Below are 22490 nucleotides of genomic sequence, written 5' to 3'. Positions count from 1 at the left end.
GCCCATGTTTCTAGCAGGCGGGCGGACTCTTCTTTTTTGGAATATTTTAGACGGAGGATGTCCTTGCTTGCGATACGACTTTTATGAGAACATGATCTACATATTTGTTTTTAACCTACTCCGTACCTCAACTCATTACTCACTGGACTGGTACACCCCTTGCGGATTTCCAGTACATTTATCACAAATCTCTTAAGAGAGAAAGCCTTTGAGCGACGTGATCAAAACTTATGTTTCATATAATTGTTTTAAATATCTATGCAACAATATACAATGGCAGACGCAAATACCAGCTATTGTTAAAGGCTGGTACACTAAAAGAAAGTGTAATACAATCAAGAGTCATTCGTGAGGTCATTAGTGGTCCATGTAAAGGAATCCAAAAAAAAGAAGACATCTGATATCCAAAAAGTGTCTAAAATGCTTTCAATCCAAGCAATCCAGCTGGAATACTGAAAGGCGTTATAGTTTGGTGGGGGTTGCGGTTGAAAAGGCGAGGTCTGCGGAAAAGCTCATTTTCTCTGGTCCAAAAGAAGCAAAAATGAGATACAAAAATCGGATATATGGTAGTGTCGAGTTATGCCATAAAAGCTCTCGCATCCCAGACGCATAATCTCTCGTCCCAACCGCAGCTAGCACACCAGCCTTCACTGCCAAACAAACACCAGTCGACACCAGTAACAAATTCTGTATGTCTACCCATGCGCCCCAGCTCCCTACCCATTGTAGAAGCTGGACCAGCTCTCATAGTATCCGCATCCATTCCAGGGAGTGCAACGTCAGAGCCGTCCGTCCAAACACGGCATGTCATATCATAGCCGGCGCTCAGTAAAACATGAGAAAGATGCGGGGACCATGCTACTTTACGAACAGCATATTCGTGCCCAAGCATAGCGCAAAGGGGTCCTTGTTGAGGAGCTCTAATGTCGAATGTCCGAATCGTTCTGTCAACACCACCCGTTGCAAGTACAGAAGATCGATATTTATTCCAGTCATGAGTAAGCGCTTCTGATGGTGTAGAAGTAGCCAGATTTTGGGTTAGGCCAGTCTTTGGGAGCATGGGTATTTGGCTGGAGCCATGGATGGGGATTTGGATGGTGAGATGATTCGATGCCGATGCGGGAGTTCGTAGATCGAAGACGCGAACGTATGAATCTGAAGAAACGCAAGAAACAATATCTGGCGAATGGGGTGAAAAGGCAGCCGAATACGTGCAACTATGTGTGGGTAGGGTAAGTAGAGATGTCGGCCGTTCCGGGGTCCAGATCTTGACTGTGCCGTCCCAGCTGCTGGAGCAAAATCTATCTTTGGCAACTAGATTCCAGTGAACAGCAAACACCTCTCGAGTATGCTCCTTCCACGCTTGAACAGGGAATTCATCGAGAGTCAGGTCAAAAAGCTTTATGCTCCCATCGCCAGATGCTACGACGGCTTGGTTTTCGTGAACCTCCGACCAGGCAAGATCGTACAGAGCATCTTGTGTCGTATACCTATGAAACCAATGATCGTTAGTCCAGTTTCCTTCGCCCAGTACTCGTACGAAGACCACAATAATGGCATATGCACAAAATGTGGAAGTAATCACCATTTCAACGGCACAATACCCTGTGCTGTGAGATTGAATATGTAGAACCGTCCATTTCCAACAAGTCCGAAATTGGCCGAAGCAGCGACAGCAAGGCGCGAGTCAAAAAAAGGTGAATATTTGACTCCGCATCCATTGAATCCCTCCGTTCGAAATTCAATCATGTTGCGGGCGGGCCGACCCCGGCGGGGCAATTAGGCGAAGAAAAGGTCGCAAGAAACTCAATTATTAGGGGCCGCTCATCCTGTCGAGGTCTTCGCATCCGTTGGCCTTCTAGAGGAGTTGAACAGCGCTGCGATCCACCAACGAGCGCATTCTCTGCAGTGTCGTTGCTGCTACTGTAATCCATGAACGTGAAGGTAAGAAACACCGAGGTATTGTTGGACCCCTGCTTATATAATCACGCCTAGTTAAATCAACTCAAAACAGGTTGCTTGAGAATCTACTCTGTATGATATGCTGTATCAACACTGGCCATCAGCCCATGGCACAACCTCGGATTTTGCTCCCGCGCACTGCTTTAGCAATCTGCCATGCCCTTCCATCCACTCCTGTAGCGCCTTAGCTACGACATCGCTGTTTGACTCAAGGAACATCATGTGTCCATTGCCATGAATTCCAGCCTCCCCGAGCTGCAAATGTCTCACGTGGACCCCGGCTTGCTCCAAATATTTGGCCGTACACCAGTCATACACCGCATGATAGCCAGATTCGGACGTAACCAGCAAGATCGGAACGTTTGCGAGGTTCGCTAACTTTCGTGGGGCTGGCGACTCGGCCTGAATTATGCAGCTGACTCCGGTCTGGTTATCGCGGATGGTTTGCTTGACTAAATCGATATCTGGATCCACAACTCGAGGGAAATATGTGATAGGGACATCCGTTAACCCGTACTTTCTAGCGGGTCCGGAACCGACAAGTTTGGATTCGAAAGGGGGCCCTCCAGGCTCCATGGATATAAGTGATGCGACTAGGTCAGGCCGTGTATCAGCGAAGAACCATCCTAGAGTTCCCCCCTGGGAATGTGCAATGACAACAACAGGCCGTCCGATCCTATCTAGCAGGGCCGCAGCTGCGTTTCGAATGGCGGCCTGTTGGTAGAGTTCATCTGCGAGGAACTGAACCGTTGACGCGTAGTAAGCGTCAAAGATACGGTCACCCATGAGGCCAGATCCAGGCCATTGCGTATGGAGCTTTGCTTGTGGCCATAGCTCATGCCGTCGGGTTGCCGTAAAATATGTCTCCAGCCTTTCTGCACTGAGCATGTCCATTGTCCCATTCCCTGGAAACCAGGCACTTCGACCACGAAATGTTTGATCGATTATATAGCATTCGTAGCCCTGCTCAAGGAAGTACGAAGCCCACCCTCGCTTGCCATCTGGCTTATTGAGCCAATTCTGTGAAATAGACGGATTTAATCCAATTAGACATGGAACGGAGAGCACTACGAGACGAATTTATAGAATAAACGATCACTTACTGTTCCTGTCTGACCTTGACCGTGGACAAACACTATGGGGTTTTCTTTACGCACTCCGTTGATAGGGCGTAGGTGTTCAACGTACATCTGGTTCTTGAAGATGTGTTCGCCGTGGCCATTGCTCTCGTACGTGCCGCCCACATAGAAGTATTCGCGGCGATGGATGGTTTCTGCGGCTAATACAAAAACATTGGATAGTGCCAACACACACGGAAGGACGAGGATATGTGTGAATGAGAGCATTGATGGGCGCAGAGGGGGGATCCCAACTCTCACAGTAGTTACTTTTGCGATGTACTTTGTATGAAAAGTAAATTTGCATGATATGGACGAAGGATGGAGCTTCCAGAATATTTAAGTGATGGGAAGTTAGATCAGCCTTGAAGGAAACGATCGACATCTCATCGAGATTCTGTCCGCCTTGGAAGGTATTGACAGTCATTTATGTAGTTACATACATAGAATACATAAATACGAGCACGACCGCGTCAAATTCGACATTTATCAAAAATCGATATATTCAGCTTGCAAGACCTTGTCTTACGGGTTGGACTAACAACGAAGCCCAGGTATAGCTGGGAGCTTTCATTATTTTGTTCTTGCATGATATGTGTACGGGGGATAAGTTGACGACATCTCTGCAGAACTTGTCTTATTTACGCAGAAAACTAGTCAAAACACAAGCAAGTACGGAGTACCATTGTTGTAGGAAGAACAACGGGCATGCAGAAGATGTCTAGGCGGTTCTTCGATCTGATGCCGAACATTTCAAGTGAATAGTTTGCGGGGAAGGAATCCCTCTGTCGATAAGCCTTTCTGTAGGCCATTGAGGACCATTTTCACCACAACCTTCCCAGCACATCATACCTGAAGTATTTGCAACTCGAAAACATTGTCAATCACGCTCATATTTTACCGGCATTTGCAAGTGTTTAGGGGATGCCCTCTGGAAGACAGTATTTCGTTTCCCTACCTAAGGTGATTATATTTGTTAATGAGGACTTCTGGTCGGTAGCCCGATGAGGTAAGGAATGAATCTTTAATTATAGACAATTACCAGAGCACTAAAACTGAACATTAAGCCAGCAATATGTGCAACAGAGACTGCCTATTCATCTCCATTCACCACCGAGACGAGTTATCTCTTCAAGTAGAAACACGCAATACATTCAGTGCATACCATTGGGGAGTTTTGTTAGCACCAAAAATATCAAGCGGATGGGATAATACAGCATATGATGTTTCAAATGGTATTAGAATAGATAGTGAGACCCAACAAGATCTGAATGAAGCAAGAGATTGGTTCTTCAGCACCAAGGATAATGTGAATCCCCTTGCTAGTGGACGGTTAATAGGGAGGGTCAAAATCTGCACTATTCCTTCAGAAATGACGGGGGATGGCGTTAAAAGAATTCTTGAGGATGTTGCTTTGCCAGAAAAGGAATCGGGCGAGAAGTGTCGTCATTGGGTTTGGAGGGCAATATTCAATCTGCAAAAGGCATCGGTTATTCCAAAAATTGATATTGAAAAGCTGAAGCCTTGGATATTGGACTATGCCAACCAATGCCTGGAGAACCCTAGCCCAGACAATATTTGCGAATATGAAGAGACGGATCAATAGTGCTTGACTCATGATTGGCACCAGAAAAGTCTTCCTTTATTGAGTTGTCTGTATATGACGGGAGTTCAAGTTTAATTCTGGTATGCCACTCAGCCAGCTCAGGCATCTTGAATAGAGTGTAGTTCTTATGCCCTATTAAGCCTGGAATTCTGATACCAGCTGCAAGCCTTCAGTTCACGACTCCACATTTCTGCCACCAGGTATCATGATATCCCACAGGGCAAAATCAGAAGGAGGAAAGAACGCAAAAAACTGTCATACTATACGGGTAAGATGCGACCCCCCCTCCAAAAAATCTTGCCTCCACTGATCAAAAGCATAATGGGACTTTGACCAAGTCGTAATAAATTTTCGACATCAAAAGCCAACAGACAGATATAATGGCTATGTCGCTGACATATGAAAGAGTGCGGAAAAGTGAAGAGTGTGTGATGGCCCAAGAGGGTTTGTTGGCTTATAGGAGCGGTTTTTTTTTTCATAAATGCTATAGCCTGTTCCTACCACTTTGATATCGCATCTCCATACGCCTTAGCAATGAGATCGTACAGCCTTTTTGGGTCTTGGGGGGTGCCAAAAGTAGGCCCTTGCTTCCCATAGGGAAATAGTATATCACGTACAGCCCTGCACAATAACTTGACACAGAAATTCCGATGCGAACCGCGGTAAAAGATACTCAAATTCAACTTTTGATTAGTGGTTTGTAGTCAAAGATTGAACGCTGTCTTCCCTCCTTGAAGAGCACGGAGAAGGGTTGAAATTGCATTTTGATACAGTGTGTCAGGGTCTTTTGAAGCAAACTGCATAGATCATGGTGTTAGAGATTCGGGCCTTGATGAAAAGAGAGTATGTCTCGTGGCTCTTCTCATACAAGGTTTCTAGCGCGTTGTCGCGCCAAGCCTATTGGATTAGTCAGTATGGCTAATTCCTTCAGGGCCTAGTGTGAACCTTAACTATCCAAATCCCCGGTGTGATCCGACCGGAGGGCAGGCAGCATGAAATGAGGCATCATGGACAAGTATCTTCGTCGAAAACGTCCTCGTGATGTGTCTCCATCGCCCTCCTCCTATGTCCCTTCTGCCACCACTTGCTCGACCCCAAACAAAAATATATCTCGATCCTGCGAAACAGAAGATGAAACGTCTACTGACATCAAGCTGGCAACGCTGATATCCCTATACCCAGATATTGCCCAAGACATCTTGCTGGATCTACTAATTGCGAGCGATGGTTCCATCTCCGCAGCCTGTGCCGTAGTTGCATCTGAACTTTCGGCAAGGAAAAAGGCCAAAGGGCAGATAAATCCTAATTTTGGGATTCAAAGATCCTTATCTTCATACAATGTGTCCCCAGAGCATACTTCCATACCCTCAAAATCCCTAACAAAAAAAGGGCGAACTCTCCACCTGTTCTCTCCCAATGATATATCTAACAATACGCCCTGTACAATAATCCACAATTTTCTTCCTCCTGAGGAGGCCACCTCTCTGCTCAAGGAACTCCTACATGAATCCGAAACATTCTCTCGTCAGCGTTTCCAGCTATTTGACAACGTTGTCGAGAGCCCCCACACTGCTGGCTTTTACGTATCTAGTGCCGAAGAGCAGCAGCAACAGACATCCGAGTATTCCTATAATGGCAATTTTCGCACTGATGTGAGGCAGTTAACACCGGAATTACGCAGAATATCTGTAAAGGTCCAAGAGACTGTGAACGCGGAGATAAAGCGTCGAATCAAGGACCATTATCCGGGAGGTAAAAAACTACAGTATCAATCTCCATTCGAATGGGTGCCAAACGCCGCCTTTGTTAATTGCTACGATGGCCCTTCGGAGAGCGTGGGTTATCATTCCGACGAATTAACGTACCTTGGACCACGCGCGGTTATTGGTAGCCTGAGCTTAGGGGTTGCAAGGGAGTTTCGAGTGCGAAAGATCGTCCCTCCAGATGAGCCTGATACAGCCAGTTCAAAGTCTTCAACAACAACTCAGAAAGCCCCATTGTCTCGATCAGATGTCCAAGGCCAGATCTCGATCCACCTCCCTCATAATTCTCTCCTTATCATGCACGCTGAAATGCAAGAAGAGTGGAAACACAGCATAAGCCCCACACAAACCATCTCGCCTCATCCCGTATCCGAAAACAAGCGGATCAATGTCACCTACCGCTGGTATCGAGCCTCTTTGCACCCAAGGAATACCCCCCGCTGTAGATGCAACATGCCTTGCGTTCTTCGATGTGTGCAGAAAAAAGCTGGAACTCGAGGAAGGTATATGTGGATGTGCTATGCTGGCTACGCTCCAGGAAAGACAACCTGCTCTTTTTTCCAATGGGCAAATTTCGATGACAATGGAGAGCCGATTTGGGAGTAATGTGTATATGTTGTCAGTCGTCCTGATTCTTCTGTTTTTAGGATTGTTATGATAATCACATATCATGTTGTGTATTTCACTTACTACTTTTGGGGTTTTCCTTTTTATTAGAGCTCTTATACTCTGGTAAAATCATTTTGATAAGTACATGTTTGCCAACATATAACTATCTATTCATTCTAAAGGCGTCCATGTTTCCAAGCCTTCTTTCCACATACTGTTTGTCCTAATCCAGTTATTTGCAACGCGCATTGAACATTTGAAAATGCTCCTTGGTGGAGAGGCAGGGAGGTAAATCTGGTCACAGCACTTTTATCCAAAAGTAGCCAACATGGAGACTTGATAACAAAAGATAGACTACAAATTGGTGGTCTGCATTAGCTTTAGTTGTGCATTTTATAATAGCAGCTCGTCTTCATGGTTTTCAAGGTCGATCAAGCTCACTCCCAAACGCCAGGAACTGGGTCGGTATTTAGCACGAAAGTTTGCCCCTGTCTTGACTTCTTGAGTTTGCATTTGATGGCTGGCGACGTTTTCTTTGTTCCCTGTGCTAGCTTCTTTTTTCAAAGTGTTCCGCCAGCTGAAGTCACATTTTCCTTCGGTTTTCAAAAGCGTGGAGCTAGATAGAGATGAATTTGAGTACTCAACACTTGCAATAATTCTGGGGCAGCTTTCAGACACTTGAAGCGATGGTTTAAACATCCCATGTAGTTGATCAATCATGTCATCAAGCTGCTCGGTGTTCATCGAGTTCTCAAGCAGAAGAGAGTCTGTACTTGTGGTACAGCTACCACTTTTCTCTCCTGGAACACATTCTCTAACCTTAACCAACACTGCCCAAGATTCCCCTGGCCGAAGAGTTTTGCGTTTCATATCGCCCAATAGTGCTATGATTTCATAATTGTTGGGAACACTGAGGTTTATCGAAAGATTGGAAAGCACGCCCGGGTCAATGCCCATGCGAAGATGTTTTATGACAAGTCTGAGACTAGATTTTACGGCAGTTTCGGTACCATCATTATCCAAGCCCGCAGATAAGTGCCACCCACCAACTATCAGGGGAGTGTTGAGTATGACTGAGTTTTCAGGAGATATAGTATGAAAACGCAATCGTTCGCCCCAACCGTCCGGAATGCTTATCATGGACCGCGCAGTAACACAAAATAAATGGCAGAGGGCAGATCTACCGGAATGTCGCAGTAAGAAAGCGCCGGCTTCCCTGAGAGCGACTGAAAGCTGCTCTCTGTTTGGGTCATCATAAAGCAACTGAAATGCTGGTAGCGATCGAAATACGTTGCGGATAACATCTGGACTGTGAGACTCTAGGGGAAGCATAAGGTTTAAATATTTTTCAGGGTGCGTAGACATGCAGCCAATCGCAACCCGGTCTATTAATATATCCAATGATGATGCAACATGAAAGGCGTTCTGGCAAGCGCCATGAAGAAGTTCGGGGGAAATGCTGGAACTGTTCAACGATTAGACGGAACGGGAATCATGTCATGAGATACGTACGAATTATCCACAACAATCATTACATCCAAGGGCACATCAGTTGAAGATTGGTTTTCTAGATTGCTCTCTAAGTTGTCAACTCTAGCGAAGACTTCAGCTGATAACCATGTTGATAGCTCATCTCCTGCTTCTGTTTTTAGGGCATCCGCAGTCACGTCTATCGTTGCAGTTGTAAGAGTAGCCTTCTGTGGTGAGCGGCTTTTGCACTTGGTTCGATTTCTTGGAATGGATAATCGCTGGAGAGGAAGAGGCGGAGTATGTTGCCGGTCATGCTTCCATCCCGATATACTTGATGGCGTAGAAGTATGGTTTTCATCTAGAGAGTCATCTTTCAAAGGGGTGGGGGTCGCGGAAGGGCAAGCTTTCGGGGTCGGAACGCGGTAACCATGCATTTGAGTGCTCAGCTGGCGGCTTCGGAAATCGAAGGCTTGCGTCACCCGAGAGAAGAATCCATTTCTGGCGGTAGATCTTTCTTTGCTAGTAGCCGGGTCTTCGAGGGCATTTGTTTTTTCCTGTACTAAGATCAGCACATGCTCAAGGGTCATGCCACCTCATCAACCATACCGACAATTTTCCCATTCTATTAAGATGTATACTTGTTGGTGAGAGCAAATGTTCTTGGTTATTTCGTGGCGGCGGTTTGTAATTCTCCTTGTCTGTCTTCGACAGGGTAGAGCTGTTGATGGAAGACGCACCACGAATGGCATAGGAGGAACGTCTTCGGGGTATGGTGATTGGGGGGCCGCGAGTTGCTAAAACAGCTTTGCTGTCGCGTTTAGACTGCTTTAAGATGCGTAATGGTTTAGGGGTCGGGACATGCCGAGAGTGGTCGAAGAATTCCATCTCGCGTGGGCGATTTTGTTGACAACACAAGACGAGAATTGATGCTTCACACGTGTTCTCTTTCTGTTGCTTTTTGATACATATCTGAGTCTCCGCCGCTTGAATCCGAGCCCTTTGATGAGGATGAAAAATACCACGGAGGGTCAGAACGGCTTCTCTTATGCGATTTTCTGCTTCGTCGGCAAGAATAACGGCCTTGGCTACGAAGACTCCAGTACTCGGCGCAGCCAAGTGCTACAGCGAGGATTATGAGCAATAGGAGGATAGGCACAAGAATAAACGCGATCAAAATTAAAGTCCTGCGAGCTTCGCTGCTGGGCATATCGGCGTAGCTTGGTCGAGCAGGCGAAGGGCCTGAAACGACTTCAGGCCAAACCAAAGCAGAAACTCACTTTGAAGGTAGAAGCAAAACGGGGAAAGTAGAAACGAGCCGGCAAGAGCAATTGTGATCTCTTCTGTGGCAATAAACAAGAGGGAAACTACAATGGGTATGGTATAGGAAGAATACCATAGAAACAGTACAAATAAGTCAATGAATTGTCGTGATATCTGAACGCAAGATAAATATATATCGCCTTCAGTTTCTTGCTGGTCCGATGATCTCCGTTTTGACTTCTGCCAGTATATCATTGTCGAGCTTTTGAAACCGAATCTAGTAAGGCAGGTTAGACCTCATAAAATGAGAAGAGGGAGTTTAAAGATTGCAAGAAGTACCAAGTCATCCGCAGCATTTCGAGGGGAATTTCCAAACAAAACAGACTCGAGGTAGCTGTTCCGAATTCCGGCCTGGGCTCTCTTTTGCCAAACACCAGTCCAATTCCACTGCCCAGGCAGTCGAGATTTTCCGCTCTCTTTTCCAGCAGCAGGACCCTGGAGATTTGTGCCAGCTTGCTGCAGCTCTGCATTTTTGGATTCACCTAATACGTCTCTAGAATGACGACGATGGGATTGCCAGGCATGCCACGCCCCAGGATTACCTGCCGCTTCTAGTGGAATAGAATCTATCACATCTTCATTGTCAAATGTCTCCCGAATGTAGTTGAACAACTGTGCAACGGGTACATCAACCCCTTCACTCTGGTAGATTTCCCCTGTTGGGATTGAGCTGGTATGGATGCTATTAATGAGCGCGACCGATGATGGCTCTCCATCTTTCACGTCAGAATTGGTCTCCGCAGGTGTACTGCTCGACGTATCTGGGGCCGCTCCAACTCCATCAGCCGTTGGATTGCTGCTCACATTCCTGGATGAAGATGCTGAGTTAGTAGCACTTCGTTTTGCCCTCCCGAACCAGTGAGGGAATCCGTGTCGTAGACTGAAGCCACCTGGGGGGAGTCTTTCCTCGTCCGTTGCGCTAACAGTGTCTGTATCCGACGAGCTGGTTGTGAAAGTGTACGTCGTCAAAGGGACAAGAAGAGGATGAAATATATCTGTGTCGAACCTTACAATCGGCGGAAGATCTGGGTAGATTCGCGGGAATCGGACTTGGAAACGAAGGATAGCAGAGGCGTAGGGACCTAGTGCGATTTTCAGACAGCTACCCAACGGACCCAGGGGGAGAATGCCATGAATAGTACCTTTTTGCACGAACAGCACTCCGGACCAAAGAGTGGGATCGGTCGGCGAGATCGTGACATATACCCCAGGGGGAGGAGATGCCTGGAGGCTCGCACTTACGGGCTATGTATGAGTACTATGTAGATGGCTGCAGGCATATGAAACAGACTCACAGTTCAAGATAAAGCTGTTGTGTGCGAAGGGACGGGATGCTGGGAAGTTTGCTACTCGCCATTTTGGATGATTCCTCGTCGTCGGACTTCTGTCCAAATCACCCTGAAACTCAACTTCGCTTGAAATGATTGTACACTAAATAACTAACTACATGACTACCAAGCAATAGCTTCATTAATATGATTTTAATCAAGTATTTTTTGTCGATATGGACGCTCGATCCAGATCCACTGATGGCTAACTTTTCATAGAGACCCTTTGTCTGTCACGGCTGAGATTCCCGATCCCGTCAAAAGCAGAAGAAGCCCTTCAGTCAATCCCTCAGAAAGCCCATTTACCACCGCCGCGCACCATCCCAGCCAGACATTCACCAATAGACTAAGCACACTGTCACTATGCAGGGTTTTTGCTATGTTTGATCCTAGAAACACAAGCGCAACCTGTATCTTCGCGGCAGTGAACAAGCTGGCTGTCAAGATCCTCTCCGCTGTGGTCTTTGCCAACCTAGATCGCTTCAAAACTTTGAAATGAGGAACCAAAATCTGGATGAAGAGCTGGATGAAGAAGCACAAGTACAAGGTGCATGCTGCCACGATTCTATGAATAATGGATGGTGGTGTGGACGATTCAGTTGTGTGACTCCCGCCCCGAATGCCACCCGCAGCAGCTCTTGGATACCCTACACTGGCCCGCTCCTTCAGCTTATCTGGAAGTTTCGCCTGGATGTTTGTAGCCTCTCCAGGAGTCAAGTCCTTGGGCAGGCCTTCGAGTAGGTACTGCACCCCCGTTATATATAGTGACCGGATGAAGGGTGCGTCTGCGCCAACATTTTGGACCTCACTGCTCGCCGTCTGAAGGAGATTAAAGCCTAACGACACTAGAGTCAGCCTATTTCTTTCACCAGAAAGCATGGTGCTAACTGATTCGTCTTACCCGGAACAACCCTATTCCATCGTACTCCTGATTTGGTGTCACGATGAATATGAGCCATATCTGTTCCTTGGGGAGCCGACATGCTGGATGCCAGGTCATCAGATGCGTGAATATGTGAAGGTATACTTTTCCGGAGCAAGTTTAAAAAATATTCCTACTTCTGGAATTTCCCAAAGTTCAGGCAATTTTCGGGACCTGCCTCAACCAAGAAAAGGGGACTTACTCGACTTCAAATTTTTAATACCTGATATTTATAAGAAATTTAGCTGGACGCGGTAAAAGTATTATATAGAATCATAAATAGTTATGGTAGTTAAAAAATATTTTTCATTTCTATGTATCTATGTCAATCTTTGTAGAGCTATGCCCCAAGCAGCTATCCGAAGTCCGCTGCATTCGTCCGGAGACAACATTCCCGCAAAAGGTCATTTATACATTCTTTATAGCACTCAAAAACAAACATAGCCTGCAGCCAAGAACGCCGTAAGTAAATAAGGTACCCTCCTCCACTATCAAGTCTTTTTAGTTCTCAACGAGGTGACGTAGTACGCAAAGTTCAAACGCCATCGGGTGAAAATTACAATGTGGTGAAAAAATCTTGTCGCTCTGAGAAAGCTTGGATGGCAGGTTATAGACTATCCAACGATTTCCGCAACATCGGGGAGTGATCTCTATTCACTGAGAATCAAGCCCTCGAGGAGCTGTGCTTCCTTTCCTAGGTAATGACATAAGAGAATCGAACGCGTTCAGATTAGTGTCCATTCCAAAAGCCCCTATTGTGGGAGATTTAGAGACTGGAGTAGCAGTGCTGGCTGGTGCTAACGTTGTAGTAAGGTTAAAATTGAAATCATCAAAATCGATTTCTTGGAAGTTGATAGAGTTGCCTGACCCGAGTTTTCCAAGGCTTAAGCCGCCCATATCATGCCCAATATCACCATCATCATTGTCCAGACCACGAAGAAAGTCAGTATCAAACCCCATCTGAATCAGAGGGTCGTTGTCTGCAGTCACCGGTGCAGACGAGGAGAAGTTACTCATCGTCGCATTTGGAAAGTCGCCCACTTGTCCAAGAACAGGGTGTCTGGTCGAAAAATCGACACTGCCAGACAAACTACCCGCGAGACTCCCTCGATAACTAGCAACAGAACTGGGTAATACTGGACTTTGAAGGCCCGATGAGACGCTTAATGGTGGATTTGGCTTGAATGAATGAATAGGGGCACATCTAAGGCCGCCGTTTGCAGCGAAGGGTGGCTGCATTCCCAAGTCATCTAGCTGGATATTCTGTGGATTTGGAGTGTCGCAAATTCCAGCATCTTGTTTCAGAACAGACAACCATGTGGGGTTATCAGCACAGGTTTGATTCCAAGGGTCATCACTACCGTATATAAAAGTCCGCGCCTCCGATTGTAACATTGCATCAGTTGGTACGATACCTTGGGCGCTTAAGCGGCTAATAAATTCCATGAGTCCAACCTCCAGACGTTTGAAACAACTCGCGTCAGTTGGAACAGGAATATTTGCCCTGACTGTACCCCTTGACGTTGGCACACCAGGACTCGGTGACTGAGCAACCCATGGATCCATGGTTTTCCGTTCTGCACTGATAAGATATGGCGGCATGGCATTCTCAATGCAGTTCTGAATACAAGGTTCGAATCCCCAGTCACCTTTCCAATGCGACATGTCCATTCCCGCTTTAAAATGAACTGCAAGGTGGTCGATACGCTCCTTCCAGGTAGCAAAGATTGAGGAACAGAACCCGCAGCGAGACTTGACTTCAGTTGTTGCACTCTTCCACTGACACATCCAAGGCCCCAACTTTGCATTATGCATCAGGCGTAAGTGCTGATTTAAGTGATCTTTGCGGTAAAATGTTCGTTCCTGAATGGACTTTTCTTGACAAATTTGAAAATTATGAGATCCAAGATGGTCATCATCAGGGTCAGGATGACGACAGAATGCACATAGGGATTTATTGTTTTCCGTAACGACCCCACCATGTGGAGCGCAAGTCCATTTGTCTAAGGCAAGATGCAAGGACTTTTCGTGACGTTGCCAGTCATACTTCGTCGGAAAAGTATCTGTACAAAATGTACACTGATATATGCGAGCAGCGCGGGGCTTATGGAATGAACTTTGGCCAACAATTGACTTATGGCGCCGTCTTCGACGTTCTTTGGCGTCTGCGGAGGTAAAGGAAGCGCGAGATGAGCGATGAGAAAAGGCAGATGCAAAAGACATATCCGAAATACTTGATTGTGTTGTATCAAAGCTATAGCTGCTCAGTGAAGTACGTACGTTGGACATATTAGATTCACCGTTACTGGAGCCCGTTCTTCGCGAATGCGATCGACCTGGTACAGAAGACGTATCGTTTGAGCTCGACGTATTGAAACGGGTGGTAGCCATGGCTTGTATAATGTCTCGGGCAGAGGCAGGTTCGTTTTCAGGTGGGGAGTGCTTCCATCGCTCTAGGGGATCAAGATCGGCGAAATCGACTCCGGGAGGGAGTCTTTTACCCGGGATGGGTACACCGCCAGTGCAAGGTACAGAAGAGTGAGAGGAAATCCTGGCTTTTCCACGTCTACGAGCATTCGCCAGCCAATTGCTAATTTGGCTTCGTTTCAGGCCGGTTTTTGCTTTTAGTTCGTCCCTTTCCTCCTCGGTTGGGTACGGATGAGATGTATGTTCTGAAAGCCAAAGTTTCAGTACCCTCACGGCGTCCTTTGGAAAACGAGAACCGCTCTTTCTACCCCGTTGCTCTGACTCTTCCAGAATGGTGCCGGTGGAAGGGCCGCTGTAGGACTTCAGCGCTCTTTTTCCCGTCAGGCTTCCTATAGGCACATAAGCGTCCTCTCCCACTACGTGGAGAGTCTCTAATAGCTTTTCTTGAGGCTGTGTATGAGTGAAGCTGCACTCGCGATATAAGGCGATGCAGCACGTGCAGCCGTTTTGCAGCGCACCTCTCTCAGCCACAACGCAGTCCAGGCCCAAAGAACGACAGAAGAAACACGGTTCGGATGCCCGACGCATAGGCCACGATCCGTTCAGCTTCAAAGATGGCGAGTTCTTTTCAACCTCGTCGAGAATGTTGTGGGTATCAGGCAAGGGAGTCACCGGAGCTGCATTGTTCAACGTAGAATCAAAATCCTGAGTATAAAAATCCGCGAGAATAGAGGGCGAATCGTGATCTTGAGCCGCTTGGTCAAAATCAAAGTACTCCATTACGCCACGAGCGAAGTTTTATATACTTCGTTCACCGGTCGTTCAAGGCTACCAACGGCAACCGTTTGACGGAGCTGAGTGGGCTCGTAGTATCAAGTAAGGTATGTCAGCAATTGCAACCAATGGCCTAGCAGGCGTCCACGTCACGGAGCGAATTTCAGCAATTGGAAAGATAGATAGCATGCGAGAAAGGAAAATAACAGCAGAGAGGGGGGAGGAAAAACATCGGCAGGGTAGGAGGAAGCCGGGCAAAGAGCACTTTGAGTCATTCACATTCTTCGTAAGCTCTTGGCTTCAAGCTCTGGTCTCCGCTTTCCCCATAAGCCTAAAATAATCAGACTCGTTCCAACCCAAAGGCCAGCCGCCCCCCCATGCTAACACCGCCAGGTCACCACGCTAGGGGACGGTGCCATTAATAATGGATAATAGGGAAACCCGCAGGCTTAATCTCCTGCTTGGCGGTGCAATGCTGATAAGTCTAACCTTGTCATCCGTGAAACTGGCTTGACTTTCCCGGTCATTGGATTCACCCAAATATTATTCTGATACCCCAGGCATATTGGCGCTGACTAATCTGAAGCTGGGGATCGCGGGTTAGTGAGGCCAATCCGCGCCCCAGACCTATCGGAGCGAGGAGTCGCCGACACCCGATAATTGACCTCTCCAGTCACCGCCTCACCTCCCATAAATACAGACTACTAACTCTGTGCTCCGTACGGAGTACAGAACACACATCCTTGTGAGTCCTCTATACTCCGTACACCAGTGAGCGAGACTGGGAGATTCCACCAGGCGTCTCGTGTTCGCTGTGGACGGGCTAGCCGGCAGCTGATTGGCTTGTGATCGCCACCTGGAGCTGCTGATATAATTATCGATTACGCCGCGGCGCAGTGATTGGCTGCATTGTGGCTGAACTCTAAACCCACGCCCTTCCCTTGACAACCCGCGCTAAAACCTGTTGGCGCTAGCACGATCAAGCTTCCCCTTCCCCCGCAGCTCGGCCTTCACACGGACTGCCACCACCCACTCTGTTGCCGACAGCGATTTTGGGGTTGAAGGCGGCTATATCAACTTTTTAGAGATTGAATCTACGGGGCTATTCAATGAGTGAGTACCATCGTCATGTTTGTTGGTACAAAAATCGTTGGCTGCATGACTGCTACTAGTGCAGGCCATATTTGCTGCACAACTAACTACTCCGAGTCAGCTTATCAAATAATAATAAATAATCATGCTTCTTCGTCAAATCGGCCTTTCCCCTACGAGTTGAGGCAAGGTCATCAGCTGCAAATTCTGTGCCTACAATACGAAGGATATCCCTTGCTAGCCAGCGTTGGAATACTCTCATTGTGGCTGGACAAACTAGTATTGAGGGCAGTTGATAAAAGGGCCTATTGACCAGCCGCTCTGCTGCAAAGGAATCCGCCATGCATCTGACATCGGTCAGGTTTCAAGTGGTTTCGACCAATATTCCCCCATCCCAGTATCCGAAATGGGTATACGACATTGAACCATTTGCTTACTAAATTGACAGAGAAAACCGGCACCATTTGACTGTTTATGTGCCTGACTGTTTGAAGCTTCCTGGTGGGGCTGTTGTTATCTCAACTCCTTATTCCATCCACATCTTGGCCTAGCTGTTTCTCGGTGTGCTAAGCTAATTCGCTTAGAAGCTTAATTCGGCACGAATTTCCCGAAGCACATGCCAATGCTCGTGTAACTCCGTAACTTTCAGACAAACCACGGTAGATCAGCGAAGCAAAGTTGAATCCCGGAGTTAATATAGACCAATTGTACTGGGTCGGTTCGATAGACATATCATTCTATCGACAACCAGCGAAGTACATCTCACACGCTCAAGCGGCATAGCGACCTCATCAACTATGGAATATCAATATTATAGCCACAAATAGTATGCAAGTTTTTTACTTGGTGATTACAATGTATGCTGCCTGTTATCGGGAAGCCGAAGTGCTGGCGCTTGTTGGGGAGAGGCCGAGTTGAACAGCAGTATGATATCGGCTTGGGGACTTTCCAATCTACTCCGTGCACTTGAGTGTGCCTGGTAAAAATAGCTCTTTTGGCTTGACTATATAACTACCTAAATACTCCGTAGCTAGCCTACAAATGGCGTCGCAACAATTTGAATTACGTCTGAGGAAGACGCCGCTTATTGGCTGCACTGCGAACGACATACTACTACCGCTCTATCTCTTTCTGTTACCTTGAACGCTGTCCATCTTGGACTTCTCCGAAGTCATGCTTCCGTTACTCCGTACAGCGTTCCACGCCAGGTTACGGAGTGCACTCAAAGCCCCGATATTGAAAATAAGCCGACAGATCTCTGCAACGAGGCAGCGTCCCAGATTAAAGGCCAAACAAACCACATTATAGAAACGACGTAGGCCCGCCCCTTCGGCTTCTAGACTATTCTTTTTTCTATCGAATCTTCGAAATAATGTTATGTACTAAAATTGGAGTCTATAATGCTATTTCAGTACTCTTTCTCCTCCAGTCACAGATGCGGCCGACTTTAGCCGAAATCAAAACTTCACATAGGAAGCTTTTAAGAATGTAACAACTCGGAAAATCGCTTGTACGGGGTACAAGGCACCTGAAGGTCCCCACCTCTCGTAACTTCTACTCCTATTGCAGGCATTGCATGGAGTTTGGCTCTAAGACATGCATAGCTACGCGAGTTCGATGAAATAATTAGGACATAGTGCAAGGTCAGCCATTAAAGCACTGGTTCAAGATGGACTTGAAGTCAAAATATCTCCTTCTAGCCAAGTAAAGAGAAAGATACGGAAGCTCAGTTCCACCATAAACTAACGCTGATCCCAGCCTCCAGGCCCCGTACGTAATGCCACCAGCCAACAGGGATATACAAGCATTCTCCTTCACGCAATACCGTTTCAACATATTTAGCATCCGAGAAGCCGGGCCATGTGGCGTCCCAAGTCTCGGCTTCGGCGGGTGAGAGCTCAATAGCCGCGATATCCACTTGTGAAGTATTTGACATATCGATTTCTTCTCCTCTTGAAGCCGATCTGCTAATATCATCATCTTCTTTTTCACGGTATAACGATGTGGATTTGGAAGAGAGTGAGTCTACCATTTCCATACCCCGAGGGTATATTTGAGATGCTGGAGTGTGCGGGGAGTATAGACGTATATATTTTGACCCGACTACCTGCACCAAAATATTATGATACGGATCATGATGGAGCGGTGAGATCGTCCACGATGGCCCAATCCATGTGTTGATCATTGGTCCGGCCGTTCCATCATCATAACCATCATCATCACCCTCCTCCCTTTCACTATTGCAGTGCTGTAGACCATTGATTTTACTGGCTTCTCGTTCTAAAACCTTTTTCTTGTATACTGGCGTGCCGGGTTCAGCTTCAGGAGGCTCCGCGAAACAATAATCTGGAATAAATATATCATTTCTCAATTCTGGAATCTGAGCAAGCAGGTTATGCTGTGCCAGATAACCTGTTTGAGGTTCCGCTGATTCTGTGTTTGACAGACCATTCGATTTGCCCGCCCTCCAGACGTATTCTGTTACGAATTCTCCAAAAGGAATAATTCGCTGGCCCCACCCGTCATCCGTATACGACCTTCCCACTTCAACGGGTACCAACCTCCTACCACCAAACGTCCGTTGAGACCAGTAATCCCCCGACGACCAGGGTCGAGATGAAAATGCTGGCCAATGATCGACGGCATGGGTAATAACCAGTGGAGTGCGGCTATACCAGATATGTTCTGTAAATTCGTCGAATGGCATCATGGAGACTCGATGGACTGGGTAACTCAAACGCGGAGCGGGAACGGAGTCCATTGGAAACAAAGGTCGGTAGGCTAGCCTTTTATGCTGGGTGTTGCGTTCATCTAATCCATACATTGGCTTTGAATAAGACTCAAAGGCCTCCTTGTCGGGTTCTGTGGCGTTTTGCAAAGATAGTATAAGATCTTCAATAAGCTTCTCACGCCTTGGAGCGCCTGTCATAATCAACGCCATATCAAGAATGCGGATGACTGAAATCAACCAGGGAGCATCTGGGTGAATTTTCTTCACAATGGCTTTCTCACATTGGCCATCATCTAGAAAATGTGCGCTATGTTGCCTCTGACTCAAAGTGCCCACATCCTTGAAATTCCTTTTTATTTCATAGCAAGCTAGTATCAGGCTCGCGTCCGCAAAAAGTCTCCGCCAGCACACCTTCACATCTCTGAAGGGGAATATGTGGAGCTTTTCGTTAGAAAGAGAAATAGCTTCATCTGGGTGTCTTTTTAGAATTAGACCAAGTTCATTGTTATCATCATAACACTCAGTGATAGGGTCATCTTCAGATATTTTCTGCACTATGCCAATGACTTCGTCAACAAGGGTGAGCAGTTGCGGCATGTGAAAAAGATCGGTAACTCTACAACAGAGGAATCTCAATTAGTAGGTATTGCAATTCAATTTTATGCTGCAACATTCACTAGGCTAAACACCCTAGGGCTGGCCGAGTAGTGAATGGGAATACAAGTGGTGAGGTGTGGCATGGTAGGAAACCTCCGCGTGCCAAGCCAGCTGATGATGACTAATAAGAATTGAGATTGATTATCTAATCAGCCGAGACAGAATTGTTGAATTTGCTTTTTGGGAATCATGAACAGGATATAAGCTAAAGCATAGACAATTCCACCCATATTTCCATGGTGCTCCGGACATATCATCAGAGCATAGAAAAATAACGCCTGAGAAAAAGCGAAAAAGCCACACAATTGCAGCAATATCCAACCCTGAGTTGACTCTGCGCCATTCTATGTTCTCCGGTCAAATGAGGAACCAGTGAAATGCCGAACATACAAAATAAAATGGAAAGTTGTGTCGTTTGAAGGCGTAGAACACAATGAAAACGCTTGAGATGCTCAAGGAACAAAAGGGTATTTAGGCGATCAGAACCTGGACGATATTAAAATCAAGAATAGAATGCTGTTTGTAATTCAAAGGCAATCTCTGCGAAGAAACGCCGGGAACTGAATTACTAGTTGTGATTGAGATCCAGCTCTACAATGTCATCGAAAGTGGCGGAAGTGCCGTTGACGTCGTAGTAACTCGGTGAAGACGGCGAGATGAACATCAAGTCATCAATGTGGGGATTCGCAAGCATAGATGGCCCGACAACTTGAATTCCAGTTTCGCAGTCATCAATAGGAACTTTTTCCAACAGTTCGGGGACATTTTGATCCTCTTCATCGATCCAGAAACTTTCAACGGCTCCAATAGCGCAAATTAATGCACATGCCCACCAAGATAATATGGAATATCCAGACTCAAGTCCTCGAGAATGTAGAAATCCGGTGAACGTCGGCCCAAGGGATCGACTCAAGCTTGCGACTGATGCACCAACTCCGTTGATTGAGCCTAGCACGTTTTTCGAAGGAGCGGCGTTCGCAAGTAATATCGCACTGGACGGAAATGCGATTACGTGTAGAGTTATCTTGCATACCAAGGCGATATAGGCAAAGGGAATCTGTACTGCTGAGGGCAGAAGAACAAGGTATGGCACAGCGAGATACAGTGGCGGCCATACGCACATAACAAGTCGATAGGTCCTAAGAGTGCCAAAGATCCGGACAATGCAAGGGAAAAGCCACAACTGGGCGATCATGGAATATACCCCTTGGACAGCCATCATAAGACCAATTATTTTTGTCGACAAAGCCATGCCTCCTTGAAACTTGAAAGGCAAGTGGACGGGTGTATTTGAGATAGGAGTGCTGAGAAATATCGGCATCAGTTGATCAAAGGAAACACTGTGGCTAGTTCATAGGTTAGCTTTCTTCAGCTTGGGCCATAGAGTTGGGAACATACTAAGCAAGGATTCCATAACCTAGGATAATATAAATGACTCTTGGTGTAAATATCCGAACAAATGATTTATGCTGTTTGTGGCAGCAATCAATTGGCGGAATAGCTGGTGCCTTCATGGAGGCAAGACGGGGTGAATTTTCGGTACTACTGTACCCGACAGGCGGCTCTTCATACAAGAACGGCACGCTGTCCTGTGCTGGCTGACCAAACATATTTTCAGCCCCCACGCCGGTATCATCGAGTCTGCGGAGAAGCCATACACCAAGTTCTAGGCCTCTATCGCGTTTTTGCCTCTTCTCAGCATGGGTTTCTTCGAGGAAGAGAATCCCAATAGTAATTCCAACAATAAGAACCGCGATGCATACCAGGTTGGGGAGTAAGAAAGGGTATCTATCGAAAATGGTGTTCCGGGCAAATAGTGATGGGTAATTGTCGCAAGGTTGTGCCAACGCTCCTCCTAAAGCCGGACCAACAATTGAACCAAGACACCAAACAAATGGCATAATGGAGTACGCGCGAGGCTGGTGTTCCTTCTTGGTGACTAGCTCTGCGACAGTGGTCTGTAAAACGCCGATATTGCCGTTGAGAAGGCCACCGAGCGCCCGGGCAAGAAGTGCCATTGGTAGGTTAGAAGCGAATCCAAAGAGTAACATGCTTAATGCAGTGCCAAAAAGGCCCATAATCAATACAGGCTTTCTTCCAAAGGCATCGCTCATGCGCCCCCAGAATACCCCGGCACAGAATTCAGCGAACGTGAATGCCGACGTTACTGCACCTGCATATAGAGCAATTTTACGGTCATCATCGGTTACATGAAAAGAAGAGACCATGTGATAAACATATGGGAAGATGGACATGAAAGCGATGGGTTCGCAGATTCGACATAGTCCTGCAAAATGTCAGTGCGTCATACACAATATTTTAATCACTCTCGCGATCATATACTCGTAAGTGTTTCTGGGGAAAGCCACTCACCCAACACAAAGAGCTGCTGGGAAGGAAAAGTGGATTTTCCTTGGCCATTTCGCCAGTTGAGAAGAGAAAAAAGACCCATATTCTATAGGGTACTTTTTATGTTGTTGTTGGTTGATGTTGTGAATTGAGGTAAAGCTGATTTCTAAATTTTTGCTGGCTGTGACAAGAATAGTTCATTACAAAGCACCTAGAATGCCTAAGTGCGTTGAAATGCGACCAGCACACAATGTCGAATCCTGGAGCTAGGATGAAGACTAGCTGGTTCTGTTCTGCTGTAAAGAAGTAGGCAAGTGTATACCTTGCAGTAGTGGTGTCTGATGCTAAGAATGGTGGCTAAT

The 22490-nt window shown here is 46.6% G+C and overlaps 10 protein-coding genes across 10 annotated transcripts; 2 read left to right on the top strand and 8 right to left on the bottom strand.

The window, feature by feature from the left end:
- Nucleotides 1–577: 577 nt before the first annotated feature.
- On the bottom strand, nucleotides 578–1749 carry PEX7 (peroxisomal targeting signal 2 receptor; the record flags this gene model as incomplete). Its single annotated transcript, XM_049252461.1, has 2 exons — nucleotides 578–1490; nucleotides 1586–1749. 2 exons carry the CDS (start codon nucleotides 1747–1749, stop codon nucleotides 578–580), a joined length of 1077 nt encoding a protein of 358 aa, XP_049108635.1.
- A 300-nt stretch (nucleotides 1750–2049) lies between these two features.
- On the bottom strand, nucleotides 2050–3308 carry LOZ57_003411 (uncharacterized protein; the record flags this gene model as incomplete). Its single annotated transcript, XM_049252460.1, has 2 exons — nucleotides 2050–2982; nucleotides 3066–3308. The coding sequence occupies 2 exons, from the start codon at nucleotides 3306–3308 to the stop codon at nucleotides 2050–2052; spliced, it is 1176 nt and encodes a 391-aa protein (XP_049108634.1).
- An 847-nt stretch (nucleotides 3309–4155) lies between these two features.
- On the top strand, nucleotides 4156–4686 carry LOZ57_003410 (uncharacterized protein; the record flags this gene model as incomplete). The annotated part of the gene is made up of 1 exon (XM_049252459.1): nucleotides 4156–4686. The coding sequence occupies one exon, from the start codon at nucleotides 4156–4158 to the stop codon at nucleotides 4684–4686; it is 531 nt and encodes a 176-aa protein (XP_049108633.1).
- Nucleotides 4687–5693: 1007 nt separating this feature from the next.
- Nucleotides 5694–7055, top strand: LOZ57_003409 (uncharacterized protein; the record flags this gene model as incomplete). Its single annotated transcript, XM_049252458.1, has 1 exon — nucleotides 5694–7055. One exon carries the CDS (start codon nucleotides 5694–5696, stop codon nucleotides 7053–7055), a length of 1362 nt encoding a protein of 453 aa, XP_049108632.1.
- A 396-nt stretch (nucleotides 7056–7451) lies between these two features.
- On the bottom strand, nucleotides 7452–9413 carry LOZ57_003408 (uncharacterized protein; the record flags this gene model as incomplete). The annotated part of the gene is made up of 3 exons (XM_049252457.1): nucleotides 7452–8523; nucleotides 8571–9082; nucleotides 9135–9413. The coding sequence occupies 3 exons, from the start codon at nucleotides 9411–9413 to the stop codon at nucleotides 7452–7454; spliced, it is 1863 nt and encodes a 620-aa protein (XP_049108631.1).
- A 577-nt stretch (nucleotides 9414–9990) lies between these two features.
- On the bottom strand, nucleotides 9991–11205 carry LOZ57_003407 (uncharacterized protein; the record flags this gene model as incomplete). The annotated part of the gene is made up of 4 exons (XM_049252456.1): nucleotides 9991–10065; nucleotides 10128–10930; nucleotides 10991–11085; nucleotides 11144–11205. The coding sequence occupies 4 exons, from the start codon at nucleotides 11203–11205 to the stop codon at nucleotides 9991–9993; spliced, it is 1035 nt and encodes a 344-aa protein (XP_049108630.1).
- A 184-nt stretch (nucleotides 11206–11389) lies between these two features.
- On the bottom strand, nucleotides 11390–12159 carry LOZ57_003406 (uncharacterized protein; the record flags this gene model as incomplete). Its single annotated transcript, XM_049252455.1, has 2 exons — nucleotides 11390–12012; nucleotides 12078–12159. The coding sequence occupies 2 exons, from the start codon at nucleotides 12157–12159 to the stop codon at nucleotides 11390–11392; spliced, it is 705 nt and encodes a 234-aa protein (XP_049108629.1).
- Nucleotides 12160–12752: 593 nt separating this feature from the next.
- LOZ57_003405 (uncharacterized protein) lies at nucleotides 12753–15305 on the bottom strand (the record flags this gene model as incomplete). The annotated part of the gene is made up of 1 exon (XM_049252454.1): nucleotides 12753–15305. One exon carries the CDS (start codon nucleotides 15303–15305, stop codon nucleotides 12753–12755), a length of 2553 nt encoding a protein of 850 aa, XP_049108628.1.
- A 2812-nt stretch (nucleotides 15306–18117) lies between these two features.
- On the bottom strand, nucleotides 18118–19719 carry LOZ57_003404 (uncharacterized protein; the record flags this gene model as incomplete). Its single annotated transcript, XM_049252453.1, has 1 exon — nucleotides 18118–19719. One exon carries the CDS (start codon nucleotides 19717–19719, stop codon nucleotides 18118–18120), a length of 1602 nt encoding a protein of 533 aa, XP_049108627.1.
- A 628-nt stretch (nucleotides 19720–20347) lies between these two features.
- Nucleotides 20348–22231, bottom strand: LOZ57_003403 (uncharacterized protein; the record flags this gene model as incomplete). Its single annotated transcript, XM_049252452.1, has 3 exons — nucleotides 20348–21125; nucleotides 21178–22066; nucleotides 22123–22231. The coding sequence occupies 3 exons, from the start codon at nucleotides 22229–22231 to the stop codon at nucleotides 20348–20350; spliced, it is 1776 nt and encodes a 591-aa protein (XP_049108626.1).
- Nucleotides 22232–22490: the final 259 nt, after the last annotated feature.

Source organism: Ophidiomyces ophidiicola, assembly GCF_022830035.1.
Source record: "Ophidiomyces ophidiicola strain CBS 122913 chromosome Unknown scaffold_11, whole genome shotgun sequence".
Taxonomy (NCBI): domain Eukaryota; kingdom Fungi; phylum Ascomycota; class Eurotiomycetes; order Onygenales; family Onygenaceae; genus Ophidiomyces; species Ophidiomyces ophidiicola.
Note: the sequence above shows the minus strand (reverse complement) of the source record. Positions and strands in the feature narration are given on the sequence as shown.